Consider the following 19673-nt stretch of genomic DNA (forward strand, 5'->3'; position numbering starts at 1 on the left):
CGCCCCCTCTATCTCCTCCCCTCTTTCTATCTCCTCCTTCTCTCCCCTCCTTTCCCCCTCAGTCACGAGAGGGGTTTAATGGCGTCCTCAGCGTCCTGCCTACGCAGATAGAAGAGGAGGGTCTGCACAAGAGTTAAACAGAAAAAGAACAGTGAGTCTTTTATTATACATGTTAATAACACATTTTTTTAATAATTGTAGATTTTTTTTATATTAATTTAGACACTTTTTATATAATGGGCTGGGTTATGTTCCTAAAGGTGGCCATACACACTGCGATGTGTGCTCATGCGGCATCGCACAGTACAAAAAGTATGTGCTGCACATACTTTTTGTACTGCTTTCGGATCGCATCGCACACACATTGCATGCATCCCATGCGATGCGATCTAGCACATAACGTATGGGATTCTCGCAGTGTGTATGGGCACCTTTAGTGCCTGCAACATTTTGTGGACACAGCCAGAGGCGTAACTACTTTTTTTGCGCCCCCCCGCCGGACATTTCGGGCACACCCCCCCCCGAAATATTAACCCCCTCCTTACCCGTCCCCATTGCCGCCGGCGCTTCTGCCTCTAACCCGACACGCAGATCTGTGTCGGGTGATGGGCGGTCCCCGGCTCCGGCTGCAGTGCTAATATAATAACAGACACTCGGAAAATGGCTGCCCCCATACTGCATTATGGGGGCAGCCATTTTCCGAGTGTCTCTTATTATATTAGCACTGCAGCCGGAGCCGGGTGCAGCCCGTCACCCGAAACAGATCTGCGTGTCGGGTTAGAGGCAGCGGCGCCGGCGGCAATGGGGTAAGGAGGGGGAGGGCAGGAGTCGGGAGCCGGAACCAGGTGGTAACAATAGTCCTGCAGACCCCCCAGGCGCCCACACCTGCCTAGCGCCTCCCCGCCACCGCGGGGGCTGCGGGACTATAGTTACGCCACTGGACACAGCACTGAGATGTACATGCACCCGAGATCCTCCATAGGATCGCATGTTGCATACGCTCCCACAATAGGGCTGCTGCTTGTTGCAATGGCAATGTGAAAGGGCGCAAAATTTACGGTTTGCAGGAGGGCGCCGGACACCCTAGCACCAGCCCTGGAGACGTCCAACCCTAAAAGGGGTGTACGGTACCATTTATCATTTAACATGAAGGTGCTGGTGTAGGGACCATACTACGTGTATTTTACACTCACCTCTATCCTGTTTTCCTTTGGTCAATTTCTTGGATTGGACTCTCCCTAGGCAGCCCACATACAGTATTTGTACATGAACTTTAAGTCTCGAATATCCACAGTGGCGTAACTATAATTTACGCACCCCCCCCCCGATAATAAAGCAGCGCCCACTCCCCCCCTGGCCGCCCATGCGGAGAATCTGCTATATGGGGCATACAGTTTCTGAGAACTGTCTGCTATACGGGGGCGGACATTTTATGATGGTCTGTCTCCATAACATCAGAATGAAGCCAGGAGGGGAGCCGGGACCACCGCAGAGAATACAGGTAAAGCTGCTGTGGGGGATGGGGGGGCATTACAATAGCGGGGCTATTGTTACGCCACTGAATATCCACTGTATAATATAGAGCGCCTGAGGTATTAAATCCTCCAATTTCCTTTTTCTACATTGTGTCCTTTTGAAATGTGGTGACATTTCAGGAGGATTTCCATCTTGGGCAGCTTTTTGACGCACTGGGGTAGCAGGAGTTCTCAACTAGCACCATACTTCTAGCTGCAGAAGCAATGTCCTCTTCCTCCCTACATGATGTATAGGGGTGGTATGCAACCAGGTATCCAGGCTTCAAAAAGACAAGCACTAGGTAGACAATCAACAGGTTGACCACTATCAAAAGGTAGACAGGGTCAAAAGATTGACAGTCAAAAGTTTGACACGGTCAGAAGGTCGATGTGTTCAAAATGTCAACTGTCAAAATGTCCACATGGTCAAAAGGTTGAAAGTGGAATATAGGGGCAGACAGACTGTCACAAAGCAGAGACTGTCAGAGATCCCCAACCGCACATTGTGTTACCTGCAGCGCTCTGTGAAACATTGGTCGTCCCGCTGTTTCCTCTGCGGCATTCTGTCCCAGCGGCCCGGCATCCTGCTGCACATCCCCACGGGCCCACCACGCCTGCCCTGGTGCCATTCTCCTCCATGGGCAGCGCCATGGCATTTCCTGGTCATCTGACCCTGCAAGACCCAGTCAAGACTGATTCGCCTGCAGGGAAATGCCATCTTGCAGCAAGAGGTATAAAGCCCAGCTCAGGGTACAGAACCCTGTCAGTGCTTTGTTGTCTATCAGCCTGTAGTAAGCTCCTGCTTATCTCTGTTTCCAAGACACAGTGCAATTACCAGCCTCAGCACTCACTAACTCCAGGTGTTCATTAAGGACAGCTCCTACCATTCTCAAGCTCCTTAAAGAGACAATAGAGTTCCATCTGCAGCTTCACCTGGCTTTAGGAAATCCGGCTGTCCTGCTGGCACTCCCAGCTTCAAGCAAGCCTGCTCTCTGCAGTGCTGGTATCCCCAGCTTCAAACAACCCTTCTTTCTGCATTGCTGGTGTCCCCAGCTTCAAGAAAGCCTGCCTTACTGGGGACACCAGCAATGCAGGTGTGCAGGCTTGCTTGAAGCTGGGGACACCTGCAATACAGGAAGCAGAGATGCTTAAAGCTGGGGACACCGGTCCTGGAAATCCATTTTCTGCAGCATAAACCACTGGAATGAGCAGCTGTGTGGGACCCCACTGTCCTGCTGTCTCACCTCTGAGTGAATAGGTTGGATGGTGTCACTACTGCTGCTCTGCAATAGATATTCACATTGCAGGGTGAACCAGGGTGCAGCCCAACAACTATGGTTAGCACAGGTTGTAAGAAGTAGATGGTGTAAGTCAGAGCCTTAATATGTGTGTGATAAAGTAACAACCATTCAGCTCCTGTCATACAGGCATTGTTTGAAATATGGCAGCCTATTACTCTCTATTTTTTCACTTTTCAAGGCTTAGTACATCTCGGCCAAGGAGAGATTCCACAATAGGGTCCATCCTTTTCTGGAGTGAAAACAGTTGTCTTAAGCACCATACACACTACACGATCCCTGCTGATACCGATATTGATGGCAGTGGGGACCAGGTGGACTGCCTGCATCATCAAGTGCATACCACTTGCCGATGCTGGCAGGGAGGGAGCGACAGGGGAGGACACACTACAGAGTTCAAGTGAGGGAGAGGGTCATTAGTGATGCATGGGAGCGTGCATCGTTAGCCATGTTGGGTGTATGTACAGACTAGACAAGATTGTAATAGATATTGTTCAGAAGGGCCCTTCTAAGCGATATTGTGGCACCCCACTGCAGTGGTGCCCCTGATCTATCCCTGCAACCCAAATGGAGCTCAGCAATGGTGGCCAATGCTGCCTGTTCCTTCTATCCAGTACTGAGGGGGTTAACCAGCCCAGCGAGCGCCCCAGCTCTCCTTCACGTGAAAGAGAGGCCTGCCTTGCTCCAGATTGGCCGGTTGGAGAGCGCAGAGAATGGGAGGTCAGAGGTGACGAGACTGCAGTGCTGAGCAGCGTGAGGAGGAAGCGTGCTGCAAGGAAGAGGAGAAGCGTGGCTAACCTGTTTGCAGAGCGGTGCACAGCGGGCGTCTGGAGAGGAGCAGCATGCAACCGGTGACCAGCAGGGAAGTCCGGGCTGATGATTGAAACCGGGCGGAGAGAGGGAGTCGGGCTGCGTCGCTGAGCAGAGCCGGGAAGTGAATGAGGCCCCCGACCGCGTACAGACTTAGGAGGCGGTCACGGACAGCAGAGCCACAGGATGGGACCTGGGAGCAGGAGAGGTGCCACTGCAGGAGCCAGTAGCCGGGAGGATCGTTACCGGCCGGAGCCGGCATCTGTAAGCTGAAGCAACAGGCACCAAGGGTTCGACCTCACCGAAGGTGGCCTAAAGCCTCCCAGGGCACCCCATTGAATCACCGGCCCACCTGTCCCATTAACCAGCCCCTGTACAGGACAGTGTGCTATACCCAGGGAACGGGACCGTGAACAGGCCACTCAGCCTTACCTCCCTTGTTAATCACGGACTGCCCTATGACTACCTCCGCACCAGCCATTTGTTAAGGTGGGCCTTCGCCCTCAGTCGCAGCCCCACAGACCCCCTGAGTGTAGGGGCTCCACACACCTGGCCAAGGAGAGGCCATTGAGGGACCCCATTGCTTCTATAAGTCACTAGCAGGGCCATAGACCCCATCACAGGGCTCATTGTAGAGTAAGACTTCCATACTGTCTTTTTGTTGCATTTACTACAAGGAGTTGCCCTAGGTAACAGGAACTTGCTTGTCCCTCCTCAGAGGTAATTGTTCTGTCTAGACTCCCTTGACAGACCGCTGCAGTTACAGCAGGGAGTTACCCTAGGTAACGGGAGCTCGCCTGTACCTCTTTAAAAAGGGGACTGTTAACTTGTTCTGGCCTATTTATAGTAGTGTGCACACTAAGGTAGGGCCTACTCCAGGATTTATCTTTGTGGGACCTTTGCTTGAACTCAGTGACTGTGTGTTGTATCTGAGATTACAGCATCTATATGTGTAAGGTGTAGCACCACCTGGCGGACATTTGGAGGTACAACAGTTTAGTTACAGTAGCGTGGCTAAGTGCTAGTCCTATCTTTATTGGCATCATTCTTTCTCAGATAGTCTTCTTTAACTATGTTCTATGGTAATATCTTTCTGAAGTCATTATGTTATGTCATTGCATATACAACAGGTGAATGCTATTGTCTTTGGATAAGAAATCATAAATGAGCATTGCAGACTGGCCATTGATTTTTCTGAGGTGTTCATTGGCTACTAAATTCAGATAGAAATATTTAAATGTCTTTCTTTTGTTTGATGTTTGCACAAAGTATTTGAAAAGTATCGCAGCAACTGCACTACGTCTTTTATTAATAAATAGTCATTGCTGCTAGCCGTGGTTGCCATCCCTTCTTTGTGGGTCTTTCCCGGGGTGTCCTGCCTTCTGTGTCTGTCATCGACTATCAAGGGCCGTGAAGAAACCCGAATTCCCTGCCATCACCAGATCCAGGTACGTCTTCATACCGTCCACACTTACAAGGGCTCCTGTCACAATATCTTTTACTTTCTCGTGTATAGAGCTTTAATCGTTGTACAGAACGAGAAATTCTGGTACAAGGTGTAACAGCTCACAGCAATAATGGCAACAACAGCAAGTTACTACAGAAGTTGATTAAACATGGATGGGTGCAACTGAAAGCAATAGCCACAGGAAGAAAGAGTCTACAAATAAGAGGCAGATCAGCCAGACCACAGCCCTGCTGATCAGGTGGGATGGTGCCGGCCGTGCTTAGCTACTGAAGGGGAGATGTATCAGTCCTTTAAGACAGATATAGAGACATTGCTCATAGCAACCAATGTGGATCTAGCTATCATTTATCTAGCACAGGCTATAAATTGTCAGAAGATAATTGATTGCTGTGGACAACTTCTTTACTTTCTCTCTCTCTAAATCCGATACATCTCCCCCTGGGTGAACTATGGTAGTGGGTAGGGTCATCTCAGGAGAAATCTGTATTGTTGACAGCTCTTCGCCATTGTGAGGAGCCAACGGTTGGGGAATGCCTGCGTTTTCTGGGGCACTCCGGCGGCACACCCCCTTCGCTTGCTGTCTTCCGGTGGATGGCTCACACATGCGGTGGATGGCTCACACATGGCTCACACATGCGCCCTGAGCACCGTGTGCATGTGCATTCAAATTATCGCTCAAGCTGCAAATTAGCAGCCCGTACAAATGAACCTGAATTGGGCCCTTAGAGTGCTAATATTCCTCCAAATGGGCAGAAGTATAGGGTTATGCTACTAGGTACCAGGCTGCACATGCTGGCATTTGCAAACATCCTATACAACAACCATACGGCAACTATTGGGGAGAATTCATGTAATTTAGGCGAACGAGATGTCAATGATACAACATTTTGTGAGCATTTTTATATTCTGACACACAGAACTGGAAGCAGTGTTTTGCCTAATTTCTTTCTTTCCGCAGAGGTACAAGAGACGACAGGCTGCAGCACAGCCTCTTTCCCCAGCCCAGCACACACTCCTCTGTAATACCCTTTTTATACCAAAACACTAGGTCGCACCCGGGTTTTTGGACCCAGCTTCAACCTGGGTATGACCCGGTGTTTGTTACCTTTTACACCAGTGCAACCCCCCACCCAGTGCAGGCGGTTCCTGAGCCGCCGCCGTGGACAAGCCCAGCACTAAGGTAAGCTGCTAGGCTGCCCCAGCCCCCATCCGCGAGGTGAATGGATGCCGCACACAGGCATTTATCCACCTCCACCGCTGCCGCCGCCGCTGCTGTCTGCAGAGTACAGCAGACAGCAGCGGAGGCTGTGTGTGCCCCTCGTCCAACCTGCGGACGCTGCGGTGCGCAAGTTTCCGGCCCCCATTGATGTAAACAGGAGCTGGGTCAGATGAACCGGAGTACCCGTTTACACCGCCCTCTACCCAGGTCCTAGCTGTGTTCTACTCAGATCAGAACCTGGGTAGAAGTCCCGTGTAAAGAGACATGGTGTGACCCATTTACACTACCACTAACCGGGTCTGACCCGGGTTTTTGTGGCAGGGTAAAAGGGGTATAAGTTGCTCTGGAACATCATTGCATGATAACAGACTTCTAATACACACACACACACACACACACACACACACACAAACACACACACACAGGTATTTGTAGCACTGCCTGAGGATAAAGCGCAAGCTGACCTTCAAATTGGGAACATTGATCGATATACTCTATTGAAATAAGTATACACAGTCATGAATGCAGTATGTGCTACATTGTCCTGATAATTATTATTTGATAATATCCATGTGTTATCCAGTAAATCATGAATGTTATCGATAACATCCAGGAATTTCAGTTTCTCATAGGTATCAATGTTCAGAAAGTAGCTCATTTGCCACATATGGATCACAGCACAACCGTGTAAAGGCGAAAAACAACGTGGCAGGCACCTTATATAATACGATCCCATTCATATGTCTCTCTCTTGAAAGAAATGCAATATTATACCGGAAATCCCTTAGCAGAATCATTGTGCACACAAAGCAAAGAGATTGTTTTAATCTGACAAACGTAATTTTCTTATTTTCAATCTCTCAGCGGAGCTATGAAACAGGGGCCAGTTGAAAGAATAAACTAAGATCTCATTGGTGTTGTAAGTAGAGCAGCACAAGATTTAAGGATTATCCTCTTGGCAGATAACACTAAACTGTCGAGTGATAAAAATGTAGTATGTCATTTTTGTATAGAAGGATTTAGAACATTGGCAACATGGCATTCTGCAATGATATCTCGGTTACAGTAAAGCATAATAGCACTGACACAGAGAAAGCCTCCCTAGGGAAGATTAGACAAGTGGTTCCTGATGATACTGTCACCTTAGGGGGAATGAGCAAATGCCGCAATTCCACAGTATATCTGGGTACTTACTGCATGGCCACTAATCCCCTAAACAAATTCCATCCAAACCACGTAGAACTGACTGATCATTTTGGTATCATGGATGTCAACTGATTAAGTTACAGTATTTTACGCATATAAATGACAAATTTAGCTTTTCTAGTTCCAATGAAAATATAACTAATACAAATCACACTGTGACATATGCACTACCTGTAGTATATTCAGTGATGTCACTACCCGCGTGTTGGGGTTGTGGCCCACACCTGGGTATCACTCTCAAAATGGGTAACACCAAGGTACCCGCACTGAAGACAGCCCCGCTTTTGAGGCACCCAACATCTCTGCACAGGCCCCTAGAGTAATGAAAATGGGGTTCCCACAATGCCATCCCCACTTCACATTAGGGCACGTCCTTTCCAGGTAGCCACTCCCCCGATGCGGTGGTGGTGGTGGTGACAATTGCATAGTGCGCACTGAGTGACACCACACTCTGCATTTTTGAATTCATGGCATCCTAGAATATCAGCATTTATTTCACAGCAGCCCCAGGATAAACGTTTATTTATACATTTTGGGAAAAAAATAGTAAACAAAGTAAATTTTGCCTACCTCTCATCCTTACCGTCGTATATGTGGTGGTGTAAAGTTGTGCCTCCAAAGCTAGTGAGGCAGCTAATTGTACATGATTGCCTTCGTGAAAGAGAGAAATGGATGTAGTTTCACTTGCTGCCAACAGATGGCAGTGTTTTGGTGACACACAGACACTACTTGCAAATATTGATGATTATTTGCAAGGAGTATTTTACAGCAACAAGTGCAAAGAAATGTTGAAAATATATCATTTTTTCCCGGTCACATGAAACTGCTAGATACAGGGCCGCCGAGACAGGGGGGGGAGCGGGTACTAATTACCCAGGCCTGGGCTTGCTGGAGGGGCCCGGTAGGGGCCCTAGTCCGACCCCCCCCCTTCACGGAAGCAGCACACGCCTCTACAGCATGTGCTGTGCTGACAGCAGCCTCAGCATGAGCATCTCAATGACAGCGTGAGAGCTCATGCTGAACCTGCTGTCAGCACAGCACATGCTGTAGGTGTGTGCTGCTGCTGAGGGGGGGGGGGGGGGGGGGGGGGGGGGGAGACACAATAACACCACTACCTCGACTTTAGATTGTTTTTTCACCCCCCTCTAAACATTTTGGGGTGTGGCCTAATGCAGGATGAGGCCACTCCTCCCACAATTAGGGACCCCCAATTTACCCGGGCCCTGCATACCTCTCGGCAGCCCTTGCATGAATAATTTCTAGCAGGTTGATAAACTAGCTTCATGATGTACTAAAATAGCAACAAGTTATTAACGTGTGTAATTGATACTACAATGTGTGTGATTTATACTACATTTGTGATTTATTCCACGTGGGACTTATACTATAACGTGTGTAATTTATACTACGTATGTAATCTATACTACAATGTGGGGGTTATTCTGAATGACACACTCGCATGCGGTCACATGCTAGCGCAATGTTTATGAATTACACATGCGCTGGGTGCACGTGGCCACGGTGAACAGACTGTTCACCGGGCGTACACACCCAAGACTGCGGGTGGGGGTCTTGGGGCGGCGGGCCGAGGGATTCGTCCATGGGAACACCCAGCATTTCATGTGCGTTCCCATCAGTGTGGCGTAACTATAGTGTGGCAGCCCCAGCTGTGGCTTGGGGGAGCCAACGGTCTCGGGGTACACTGAAAAATACCTGCTGTCCTGTACGAATACACAGTTTGCTGTCACTCAATAGTAGTGGGCGGCAGTAACTGTGTACTGTAGCTGTGTACAGGAGGTGACAGTCCGCCCCCCCCCCCCTCCCTAGTCTCCTCGCCTCCTCAGTGCCTGGGGGACCGGTCGGTCCTTGGTGATGGAAGGCTACAGTATGTCAGCAGACGGAATGTCCTCCCTGTTACGCCGCATGGGCGCACGTCACTCCTGGGGAGCTGCAGCACTACACATGGCGGTGCACAGTGGCCCAGGTAACCAGTCTGCACCATTGTCATGTTTTACTAAAGAAGATGGAGGGGCGCCACAAATTTTTTGGCAGGGGGGAGCTAAATTTATAGCTACACCACTGGTTCCCATGAAAACGCTGGGCGTTCCCATGAAAATTGCCCGGTGACGGGGCTGTGGGGGACGCGACATCACTGGATGTCAGCTGCCAGCCCAGTTCCGGACGAGTGTCCACGCAAATCTAAGTGACCCGAGAGTCACTTAGATATGCGTGCACCTTCCACATCATTCGATGGTCAGCGACCATCGAATGATGTGTTGTCCCCTGTGCTGCAAATATTGATGATTATTTGCAAGGAGTATTTTACAGCAACAAGTGCAAAGAAATGTTGAAAATATATCATTTTTTCCCGGTCACATGAAACTGCTAGATACAGGGCCGCCGAGACAGGGGGGGGAGCGGGTACTAATTACCCAGGCCTGGGCTTGCTGGAGGGGCCCGGTAGGGGCCCTAGTCCGACCCCCCCCTTCACGGAAGCAGCACACGCCTCTACAGCATGTGCTGTGCTGACAGCAGCCTCAGCATGAGCATCTCAATGACAGCGTGAGAGCTCATGCTGAACCTGCTGTCAGCACAGCACATGCTGTAGGTGTGTGCTGCTGCTGAGGGGGGGGGGGGGGGGGGGGGGGGGGGGGGGAGACACAATAACACCACTACCTCGACTTTAGATTGTTTTTTCACCCCCCTCTAAACATTTTGGGGTGTGGCCTAATGCAGGATGAGGCCACTCCTCCCACAATTAGGGACCCCCAATTTACCCGGGCCCTGCATACCTCTCGGCAGCCCTTGCATGAATAATTTCTAGCAGGTTGATAAACTAGCTTCATGATGTACTAAAATAGCAACAAGTTATTAACGTGTGTAATTGATACTACAATGTGTGTGATTTATACTACATTTGTGATTTATTCCACGTGGGACTTATACTATAACGTGTGTAATTTATACTACGTATGTAATCTATACTACAATGTGGGGGTTATTCTGAATGACACACTCGCATGCGGTCACATGCTAGCGCAATGTTTATGAATTACACATGCGCTGGGTGCACGTGGCCACGGTGAACAGACTGTTCACCGGGCGTACACACCCAAGACTGCGGGTGGGGGTCTTGGGGCGGCGGGCCGAGGGATTCGTCCATGGGAACACCCAGCATTTCATGTGCGTTCCCATCAGTGTGGCGTAACTATAGTGTGGCAGCCCCAGCTGTGGCTTGGGGGAGCCAACGGTCTCGGGGTACACTGAAAAATACCTGCTGTCCTGTACGAATACACAGTTTGCTGTCACTCAATAGTAGTGGGCGGCAGTAACTGTGTACTGTAGCTGTGTACAGGAGGTGACAGTCCGCCCCCCCCTCCCTAGTCTCCTCGCCTCCTCTGTGCTGGGGGACCGGTCGGTCCTTGGTGATGGAAGGCTACAGTATGTCAGCAGACGGAATGTCCTCCCTGTTACGCCGCATGGGCGCACGTCACTCCTGGGGAGCTGCAGCACTACACATGGCGGTGCACAGTGGCCCAGGTAACCAGTCTGCACCATTGTCATGTTTTACTAAAGAAGATGGAGGGGCGCCACAAATTTTTTGGCAGGGGGGAGCTAAATTTATAGCTACACCACTGGTTCCCATTAAAACGCTGGGCGTTCCCATGAAAATTGCCCGGTGACGGGGCTGTGGGGGACGCGACATCACTGGATGTCAGCTGCCAGCCCAGTTCCGGACGAGTGTGCACGCACATCTACGTGACCCGAGAGTCACTTAGATATGCGTGCACCTTCCACATCATTCGATGGTCAGCGACCATCAAATGATGTGGTTCCCCCTGTGCTGCAAATGGATTTTTATGTTAAACATCCATTCGCAGGCCATGCAAATGAACCTGGCGTGCGAGGGGGGGGGCAGGCAGACAGGCATTCGGCGGGCGGCGTCTAGGGGACTCGCAAGGCTGCGAATTCGCAGCCGTGTGAGTCAACCAGAATAAGGTCCAGTGTGTGATTTATACTATAATGTTTGTGATTTATACTATAACGTGATGCTTTTGCGTCATGTAATAATAGTTTCATGTTCACAGCACACACAATAACAAATAATACACCAGAATGTATTTCTCTGATTATTTATGTCACCAGCGCTCCACGTAGATGGCTACACTTGGAACTACCCAGGTCTCTATCCCATACGGATGCCTGTGACAAAAACTGCTCCTGTAACACATCTTTTGCAGAAGGCATTAAACATGTCAGAAGCAGCAGGAAGCAGAGTCAGAATAAAAAAAATCCAGTTTGTGAAAGTGTTCCTGGTTGTAATGTATGATTGCTTGTAACACGTACATTTATATATCTGTGAATCAGTCTATGGCAGGGATATCCAATGTATGACCCTCCAGCTGCTGTGTAACTACAAAGCTCAGCCTGCCCTGCCACAGTTTAGTCATACCCTTACACATACTTGCCTAACCTCATGCAAGCTGCAGGATACTCCCTGTTTTTGGGGTAGCCAGTGACTCTTCCGCATCCCACCTACTTCCCAGCATGGGATTAAATTACTAGCACATACTCAGGAGCTGTGTGGAGGGGAGAAGCAAAAAGATGCACCCACACATTTAGCATTGTCCCCTACCAGAGGGTCCACGACTCACGACGAGCATTGCCAATATTGGGGATGGGGCCTGATGACATCACTAACCTGCCCCCTGATGTATCCTGCTGCAACATAGCCAGAATCAAGCACTTAATTCCCTCAGAAGACCTGCCTAAAGTCATACATGCATTTATATCATCACGACTAGACTACTGCAATGCTCTCTACCTGGGTCTTCCAGCAAAAGAATTGCACAGCTTGCAGCTGGTACAAAATGCAGCCGTCAGACTATTAACTAACCAGCCCCGCTCCTGCCACATAACTCCCATTCTCAATCTCTACGCCCTTCACTGGCTACCTTTAAAATGGCGAATCATTTTCAAGATTGGCTTACTCACTTTCAAGGCCCTACATGACCAGGACCCGAGGTACCTGCAGCAGCTGCTGATTCCTTACTGTCCTACTTGATCACTATGATCCACCAAAGAAGGACTACTAACAGTACCCAGAATGTCCATGAATTCATCTGGGGGTCGAGCTTTCAACTTTGTTGCTCCAACTCTATGGAACTCTCTTCCTCACACAGTGCGAGAAGCCCCCACTGTAGAATCCTTTAAAAATAGACTAAAGACGTACCTATTTACTCAAGCATTTCACTGACATCCACTGTTAAGCTTGTTTTATATTTCGAGCTGTAAAGACAATGGTACATCACTTTGGCCCTTATTCTGGTCGGTGCGGATATATGCGCGTGCGTTCGGGCCGCCGATGTTTTGTGTCTGCGCATGTGCAGAGGCGTCTCTGCGCATGTGCGAGCGGGTGTACGGCCAAATCCCGCATGATATGTGAACACTCCGAACAGGGGGTGGAGAGGGGCGTGAAGGGCTATTTGTGCTCATTACCATATGCATACGCCCCGCGTTTCATGGGCGTTCCCATGCAAACGCTGGGCGTACGTATGGTAATGCGGCCGTGACGCACGTGTAGGGGGAGGACATATGACATCGTCGGATGTCAGCTGCCCGCCCAGATCCCTGCTTTTGCACTGAGAAATGCCCGTGTGGTCTGAGGTTGCGGGAGCTGGTGGAGCACTCGGTCCTGCATTCGATGGTCTGCGACCATCGAATGATGGGGGAGATTCCCTTAGATGGAGGAGGCGTATTCCATGTAAAATACACGTGCGGTCCGTTCGGCCAGCTTCCTACCGCGTACGGACGGAGTTGGCGATCCGTATGGAAGGCAGGGTTTCGCACGCACGGTCCTGGCCGCATAATCGGATCCGGACGCACCGACCAGAATAAGGCCCTTTGAGTCCTATTGGGAGAAAAGCGCTATATAAATATCATTATTATTATTATTAAAGATAGGCAAATATGCCATAACACAGTGGTTCACAAACGGCATGCCTAGGCACCCTGGGGTGCCCCTACACTCTTGCAGGGTGTCTCGGGTTGGTGTTCCAGGACCAAATTAAATTATTTATCATCAGAGTCATAGTCAAAACCATTGCTAGTGGCTGTCATTCATAAAGCACATGGACAATCAGTAACACAACTATAGACCACCACCCAACTGTATCCAAGGAAGACTTCATTAAATATTTCTTTCCAAATTTATTTTACGGGTGCTTCTACTGTAAGGGGCCATGATTCAAGAAAGTTTGGGAAACATTGCCCTCACAAAAACTGTGTCAGGGCATTACGGAGTGCCATGCATTGCTCAACCCTGATCTATGATAAAATAATGGGCCTAATTCAGACCTGATCAATGCTGCGCGGTTTTGCTGAGCCCTGCGATCAGGCAGTGGCCACCCCCACCAGAGTGAAAACCCAACACGTGCAAGTCTGTGAATGGCTTGTGAAAATCACACCGACTGGTGTCTAGCTGCAAATCCTTTCGCCATTCACCATCCAATGATTTTCCAGTGTGTGCAGACTGTGCGTAACCCCGAACCTACTCGATAGAAGCAGGATGATTCAGGCCAGAGCTGACGTCACAAACCCTCCCTTGAAACACCTGGGCACACCTGCATTTTCCTGACACTCCTAGAAAAGGCCAGGTGTGACCCGCTAATGGCAGCTTACTGACAATCAACTTGTGTACGGCTAGCGATAAAATAGACGCTTTATTTTATTGCTGTTTGACAGGTACGCTACGATCCGTATGCATGTGATGTTAATCGATAATCGGCCACTCTGCGAATACGCAAAACAGCGATCAGGTCTGTACATCTACAGAAATAAAAAAAACTTGCTTAATCTCCCCAATCACCTGGGAGGATCCCGGGATCGAAAAATGCTCAATTCCAGGATTCCCGGGATCCCTGGATTGGCCTCCCTAATTTAACAAAAAATGCCCCTGCCCTACCCCCCAAAGTGGCTGTGCCGCACATTAACTTACATGTGCAGCGGTGGGCAGAGCGGTCGGGAACACCGGTCGGGTGTGCGGCGGTGCGGGGTGCCGCCGAGAGAGTGCAGAAGGATGCTGGGGTGATGGCGGAAGTAGGCGTCACGCTGTGCAGAGCCGGAACAGCTGGGCAGCGTCTGAGTGGGTTCGCAGATGCCGCCTGCCATTAGTCTGCGCATGTGCAGCCTAATCCCTAAATCCTGGGATTGAAATCCTGGCAATTTTGAGGCCAAATCCTGGGATCCTGGCGATCCCAGGTTTTACCAACCTAGTCGCATGCCTCTGGTGTTGGATATGATACCCATATGTGCCTTGTACCAGGTACTGAAAATCCTAGTTTCATGTCTGTCCGACATGTATATTTTTGGATTGTGGGGAAAAGCCGGAGTACCCAGAGGAAACCAACACAAGCACCCAGAGGCAGAACTCTGGGAGGCAATGGAGTCACCTGCCGCCAGGCTCCTGCTCTCAAGGGGGCACCTCTTCACCTCTGCCAGTTTCAATCCATTAATTGAAAGCCATCAAAACCACTTCTGTGGTTCTGTGAGTTCTGAAATATATATGTGTTTCTCTCTCTCTCTCTGTATATACAGTATATACAGTATATAATGTATATTTCATAACAGACTATATATATTTTGATTAACGTTGTGTGTGTGCGTGTGTGTGGGGGGCACCAATATTCATCTTGCCTCCGGGCAACTGGGACGAACTTATGCCACTGCAAGCACCAGTATGCAAATGCCACAAAGTCCACACAATTAGGGTCTTGTGGGAATCAAGCCCGTGACCTCATTGCTGTGAGGCAGTAATGCTAACCATTACACCATCTGTGCTGTCCCTCCCCAACTGTGCTGCTTATGTAACTTATTGCTTATAAACAAGAACACTAGAGGAAATATTACTAGTCGGCTTTGAAGTGTATGGTTTGACCTGTTTAATTCTAGTAAGAAAGAAAATCGAACATATACAGTACAATGGTCTATAGATTCAGGGAACCCTGAACAACATAAAATGAGTGGGTCAGCCTTGCGGGAACAGTGTGAATACTATTTACGTGCCTTATTAAAAATAAGTATGGTAAAAGCTCATGTTGTCTATCTATCTATCTATCTATCTATCTATCTATCTATCTATCTATCTATCTATCTCCGTTTACAATGAAGCCAAAATTAGTAAAAATGAAAAAAGTCCTTCATTACAGCATAGGAGTGTTAACGTAACCTTTGCTACAAACTACATGTTGTTAAATGTTAATGTCAGTAAATCACCTCATCACCCAACAAGACTAGAAATTATTTCATAACTGTATGTAGTAACAATGGGCATTAAGGACTTTAATCATTAGTAAAGTTTAATTAGAACATTACCATAATGATTGCAAATCCTGTTAGAACATAAAGTAGCTCTGTTCTGTGTCACTATAACAGTGTAGTGTAGTTAAGGACTAGCAACAATTATTTGTGTGAATTGCAAAATTCTTAGGAATCTGTGAAGCACTAAAAACTCATATATAATAATGCAATGGATACAAATAACATCCCACAGCCAATAAAGTTTAATAAACTAAATTCTTGATTATATGTGTTTCTAATGCTCAATAAAAGACAACATAAGCAGTAAAACTCCTGTAAATTAGTATCATATTTATCCAAAAGCAGTTGTCTGACCATGGCAGTGGTAAGTGAATATACTATAAATTAGTAATTCTACATCCTACATCCATTGCATCTTCGTTAAACATTACATCCTCCACCTTTAAGGGAGAATATATATGAGGACTTTATTTAATAATCCCAAGTGTAAATGTAGCTGAAGTTTATACAAGAATAAACATTGCAAAATGACTCCTATTCATTACAGGATAAGTACAAAGGAGCACAAAGCTTGGCTATCGGGCATGGCGACCTGGTTCTGTGCATTTGCACTAAAAAGCAATGAAATGACAAAGATTATGTGCTAAATATATATAACCAAACATGGGGAGTGACCAATGCAGAGCAGAACACAAATACATGAAGTGTATATATCTATGTAACCAAACTGCTTCCATTTATTTATTTGCTTGGTTCATTACCATCATTATAACTGTGCATTTGTACTAGTCCTATCCCTAGCGGAAGAGGTCAATCTAACAACCGACTTATCTACGTAACAATAATATTCTTATCCTTTAATATTTGGAGGTGTTTTCAGGGGTTCGCCACAAATATTAAGTATCCCAAATGTAGGTAGAAGGGACCTCAGCAGTAATCTCCGATACCTGCTGCGATCCCTCCTCTCCCGCACGCAGCCGCACCCCCTATAGGTTTACTGGTTTGTGCAGTTGAGTACTTGTTTCCTAGCACGGCGCCCATCGCATTGTATATCATTACACTAAATAAGGTATACGATGGTATGCGACACGATATTGTACAATAAAATATTGCATCGTATGCCATACAATGGCATACGATGCGATGGTATACGATTTTTGATTGTACAAGCACCCTGATGGGTCCTTACAATGTTAAATTGCCCCCCATAGTCAACGCCACCCCCAGGATCAACGCCAACCCGAAGCATGGCGAGAGGCGACGGTACGCGTCCTCCGACCTTTTTCATACCCCCACTATCCACGTCGGCGTGGAGTTGATTTTAGATAGTGTGGAGAGCGCAGCGAGCCACCGAGCCCTAAGCGTGGCGAGCGCAGCAAGCCCCGCGAAGGGACGCGGAATACATGTAAAGTAATACGTGTCCCTTCGCGGGGCTCGCTGCGCTCGCCACGCTTAGGACACTTAGGATGCTATATAAAATCAACTCCACGCCGATGTGGATAGTGGGGGTATGAAAAGGTCGGAGGATGCGTATCGCCGCCCCTCACGGGCTCGCTGCGCTCACCACGCTTCAGGTTTGTGCTTCAGCTTTGCGTTGATAGTGGGGGTGGCGTGGGGGTGCATTTCACATTGTAAGCACCCATCAGGGTGCTTGTACAATTAAAAAACGCATCACATGCATCGTATGCGGCTATATGGCATGCGATGCGATGCAATGCGATCAGATGCCCTACGATGGACATCGGGGGCGCCGTGCTAGGAAACAAGTACCTGCAGTTGTATCTCAGATAAATAAAACACACATCAAAGAAAACATTTAAAAAAATCAATAAAAAAAATGTAAACAAACTGCTTTTAAGCCGAGCCTATAGGCCCCCATACACCAAGGCAATATACATGCAATTTGGGTGACCAATCGCATGAAAAGTGCCCAAATTGCATGTGATTGACAGCAGGTCTGACGCTAGATTGTTTTCGAGCCGATATATTACATGCAAACCTGACAACCGGGACTCAAGGCAACTTCTTCGAGGGGAGAAGTTGGGGTATGGGTATTAATTCGACCCATATTAGGTCGACATGTATTGGGTCGACACATGAAATCGGTCGACATGGTTAAAGTTGACAGGGCTAAAGGTCGACACAAACATTAGATTGACAATGGCAGAGTCGACAATCAAAAGGCCGACATGTTTTTTTGTTCTGAATGTCGACAGAGTCGACATGGACACCGTCAATGTGTACCGCGTCCACTCGCATGGCTCGCTGCACTCACCTCACTATTCTATTTGCCCTCCATGCCCTAGTGGATAGAAGGGCATGAAATACCGCCTGTCGGCACATGTCGGCTGGAAAAAAAAAACGGGAAAAACTAATGTCGACCTTTTGACTGTCAACCTTCCCATTTTCAACCTAATGCCCTGTCGAACTTAGCCATGTCGACCTATTTCATGTGTCGACCTAAGCCATGTCAACCTTCAGTGGTCAACCCAATGCATGTCGAACTAATATGGGTCGACTTCATGACCGTATACCAGAAGTTGCCTAGAGTATGCCCAGCTTGAAGCTGGGCATACAGATCGATTGGCAGATCTGGCTGGTTGGAACAAAATCCTGGTAATGGATGAAAGCAAATGACAGTTGCCCGTTTGCTTTGAAATGCTGGAAAACTGCCAAACGGTCATTCAAATATTACCAGGTGTTTGTTCCAACCGGCCCAATCTGACAATCAATCTGTAGATGTATGGCCAGCTTAAGTTATGTAGCTTGTTATGACAGATCCTAACTGCGACAATGAGGCACTCACGGTACAGGAGGGAGATAGAGAATAAAATATTCCGAGCACAGTCTGAGAAGGAAGATGGATAAAAAACTAAAGCAGCAATATTATATATACATGTTATATCGTCTCTGCAGTTGTGATAGAAGTTTAGGAATTCCAATATGCATGTGATAGATAGCAGATCATATGAAATACAAGTAGCCATATATACAGGTTTTCCTAGGGCAAGCTCATTATTCACCATCTACTATACTTGCCTTCCTCAGATGCCTAACAGGATCATTTTCTGTAGACATTATAACTACTTTATTTCATTTGTCACCCAAAAGAACATATGAGGTGGAATTTGTTGCCTGAGAAAACTTTAGTTGCCTTCCATGTCCCACGTTCCTAATTCAAATGAAAATAAGATCTAGGTACAATTATCAGATCTGGGGGCTTTATGCTGTAAAAGCACATAAACATTTGAAGTGCTAGCTCCCTGGACATTTCGGTGTGACGGTTCTATATAAGAAAGCATAGACTGAACATACCGGGCAAGGAAGGGATGCTCGCCTTTCCGAAAGAGCACTAGACTGGCGCTTCTTGTGGCTCCTGCCATCTTTTTCATGCTCACCAATCCCGCTGTGGCCCCAATAACTACTCATCCATTTGGCGAAGAGGATGTCATCATCGTCCTCCTCGTATTCCATATAGGACTGTCCCAAAGCAGGGAATCTCCCACCAGCTCCGTGAAAGGCCAGGGTAACTTGTGGAGTGTTCCTGACAACTACAGAGCTGCTAGCTAGTGAAAGGTTTAGATCATTTTAAACCACCCCCCTCTTAAGCTGACTTTAAGGAGGGGAAAAAAAACCCAACAAAGCAGCAGTTCTAGCCACAGTCTTTATATAAGCCAATCCCTTGTAATCTATTTATCAGAAGGGCTGGGAGAGGTCTTTTAATCTTTCCATTACATTGATTCCAAAGTCACACAGCCTAAAGGGTGCTAACTGCAAGTGCATTGTTTGGTCCAGCTTCCCTGCTGCCCGCTGCATCATCTAACTGTCGATAGCTGTCA

The 19673-nt window shown here is 47.9% G+C and overlaps 1 protein-coding gene across 1 annotated transcript in view; it reads right to left on the minus strand.

Moving 5' to 3' along the window:
- Positions 1-19453, minus strand: part of LNP1 (leukemia NUP98 fusion partner 1) — a 56527-nt gene extending 37074 nt beyond the window's left edge. Inside the window, exon 1 of the mRNA XM_083171991.1 lies at positions 19150-19453. Coding sequence (XP_083028117.1) covers positions 19150-19308 — 159 coding nt within the window. The 5' untranslated portion in view covers positions 19309-19453. The remainder of the gene's footprint in view (positions 1-19149) is intronic.
- Positions 19454-19673: the final 220 nt, after the last annotated feature.

This window comes from Crinia signifera, chromosome 2 (assembly GCF_055691185.1).
Source record: "Crinia signifera chromosome 2, ASM5569118v1, whole genome shotgun sequence".
Classification (NCBI taxonomy): Eukaryota; Metazoa; Chordata; class Amphibia; order Anura; family Myobatrachidae; genus Crinia; species Crinia signifera.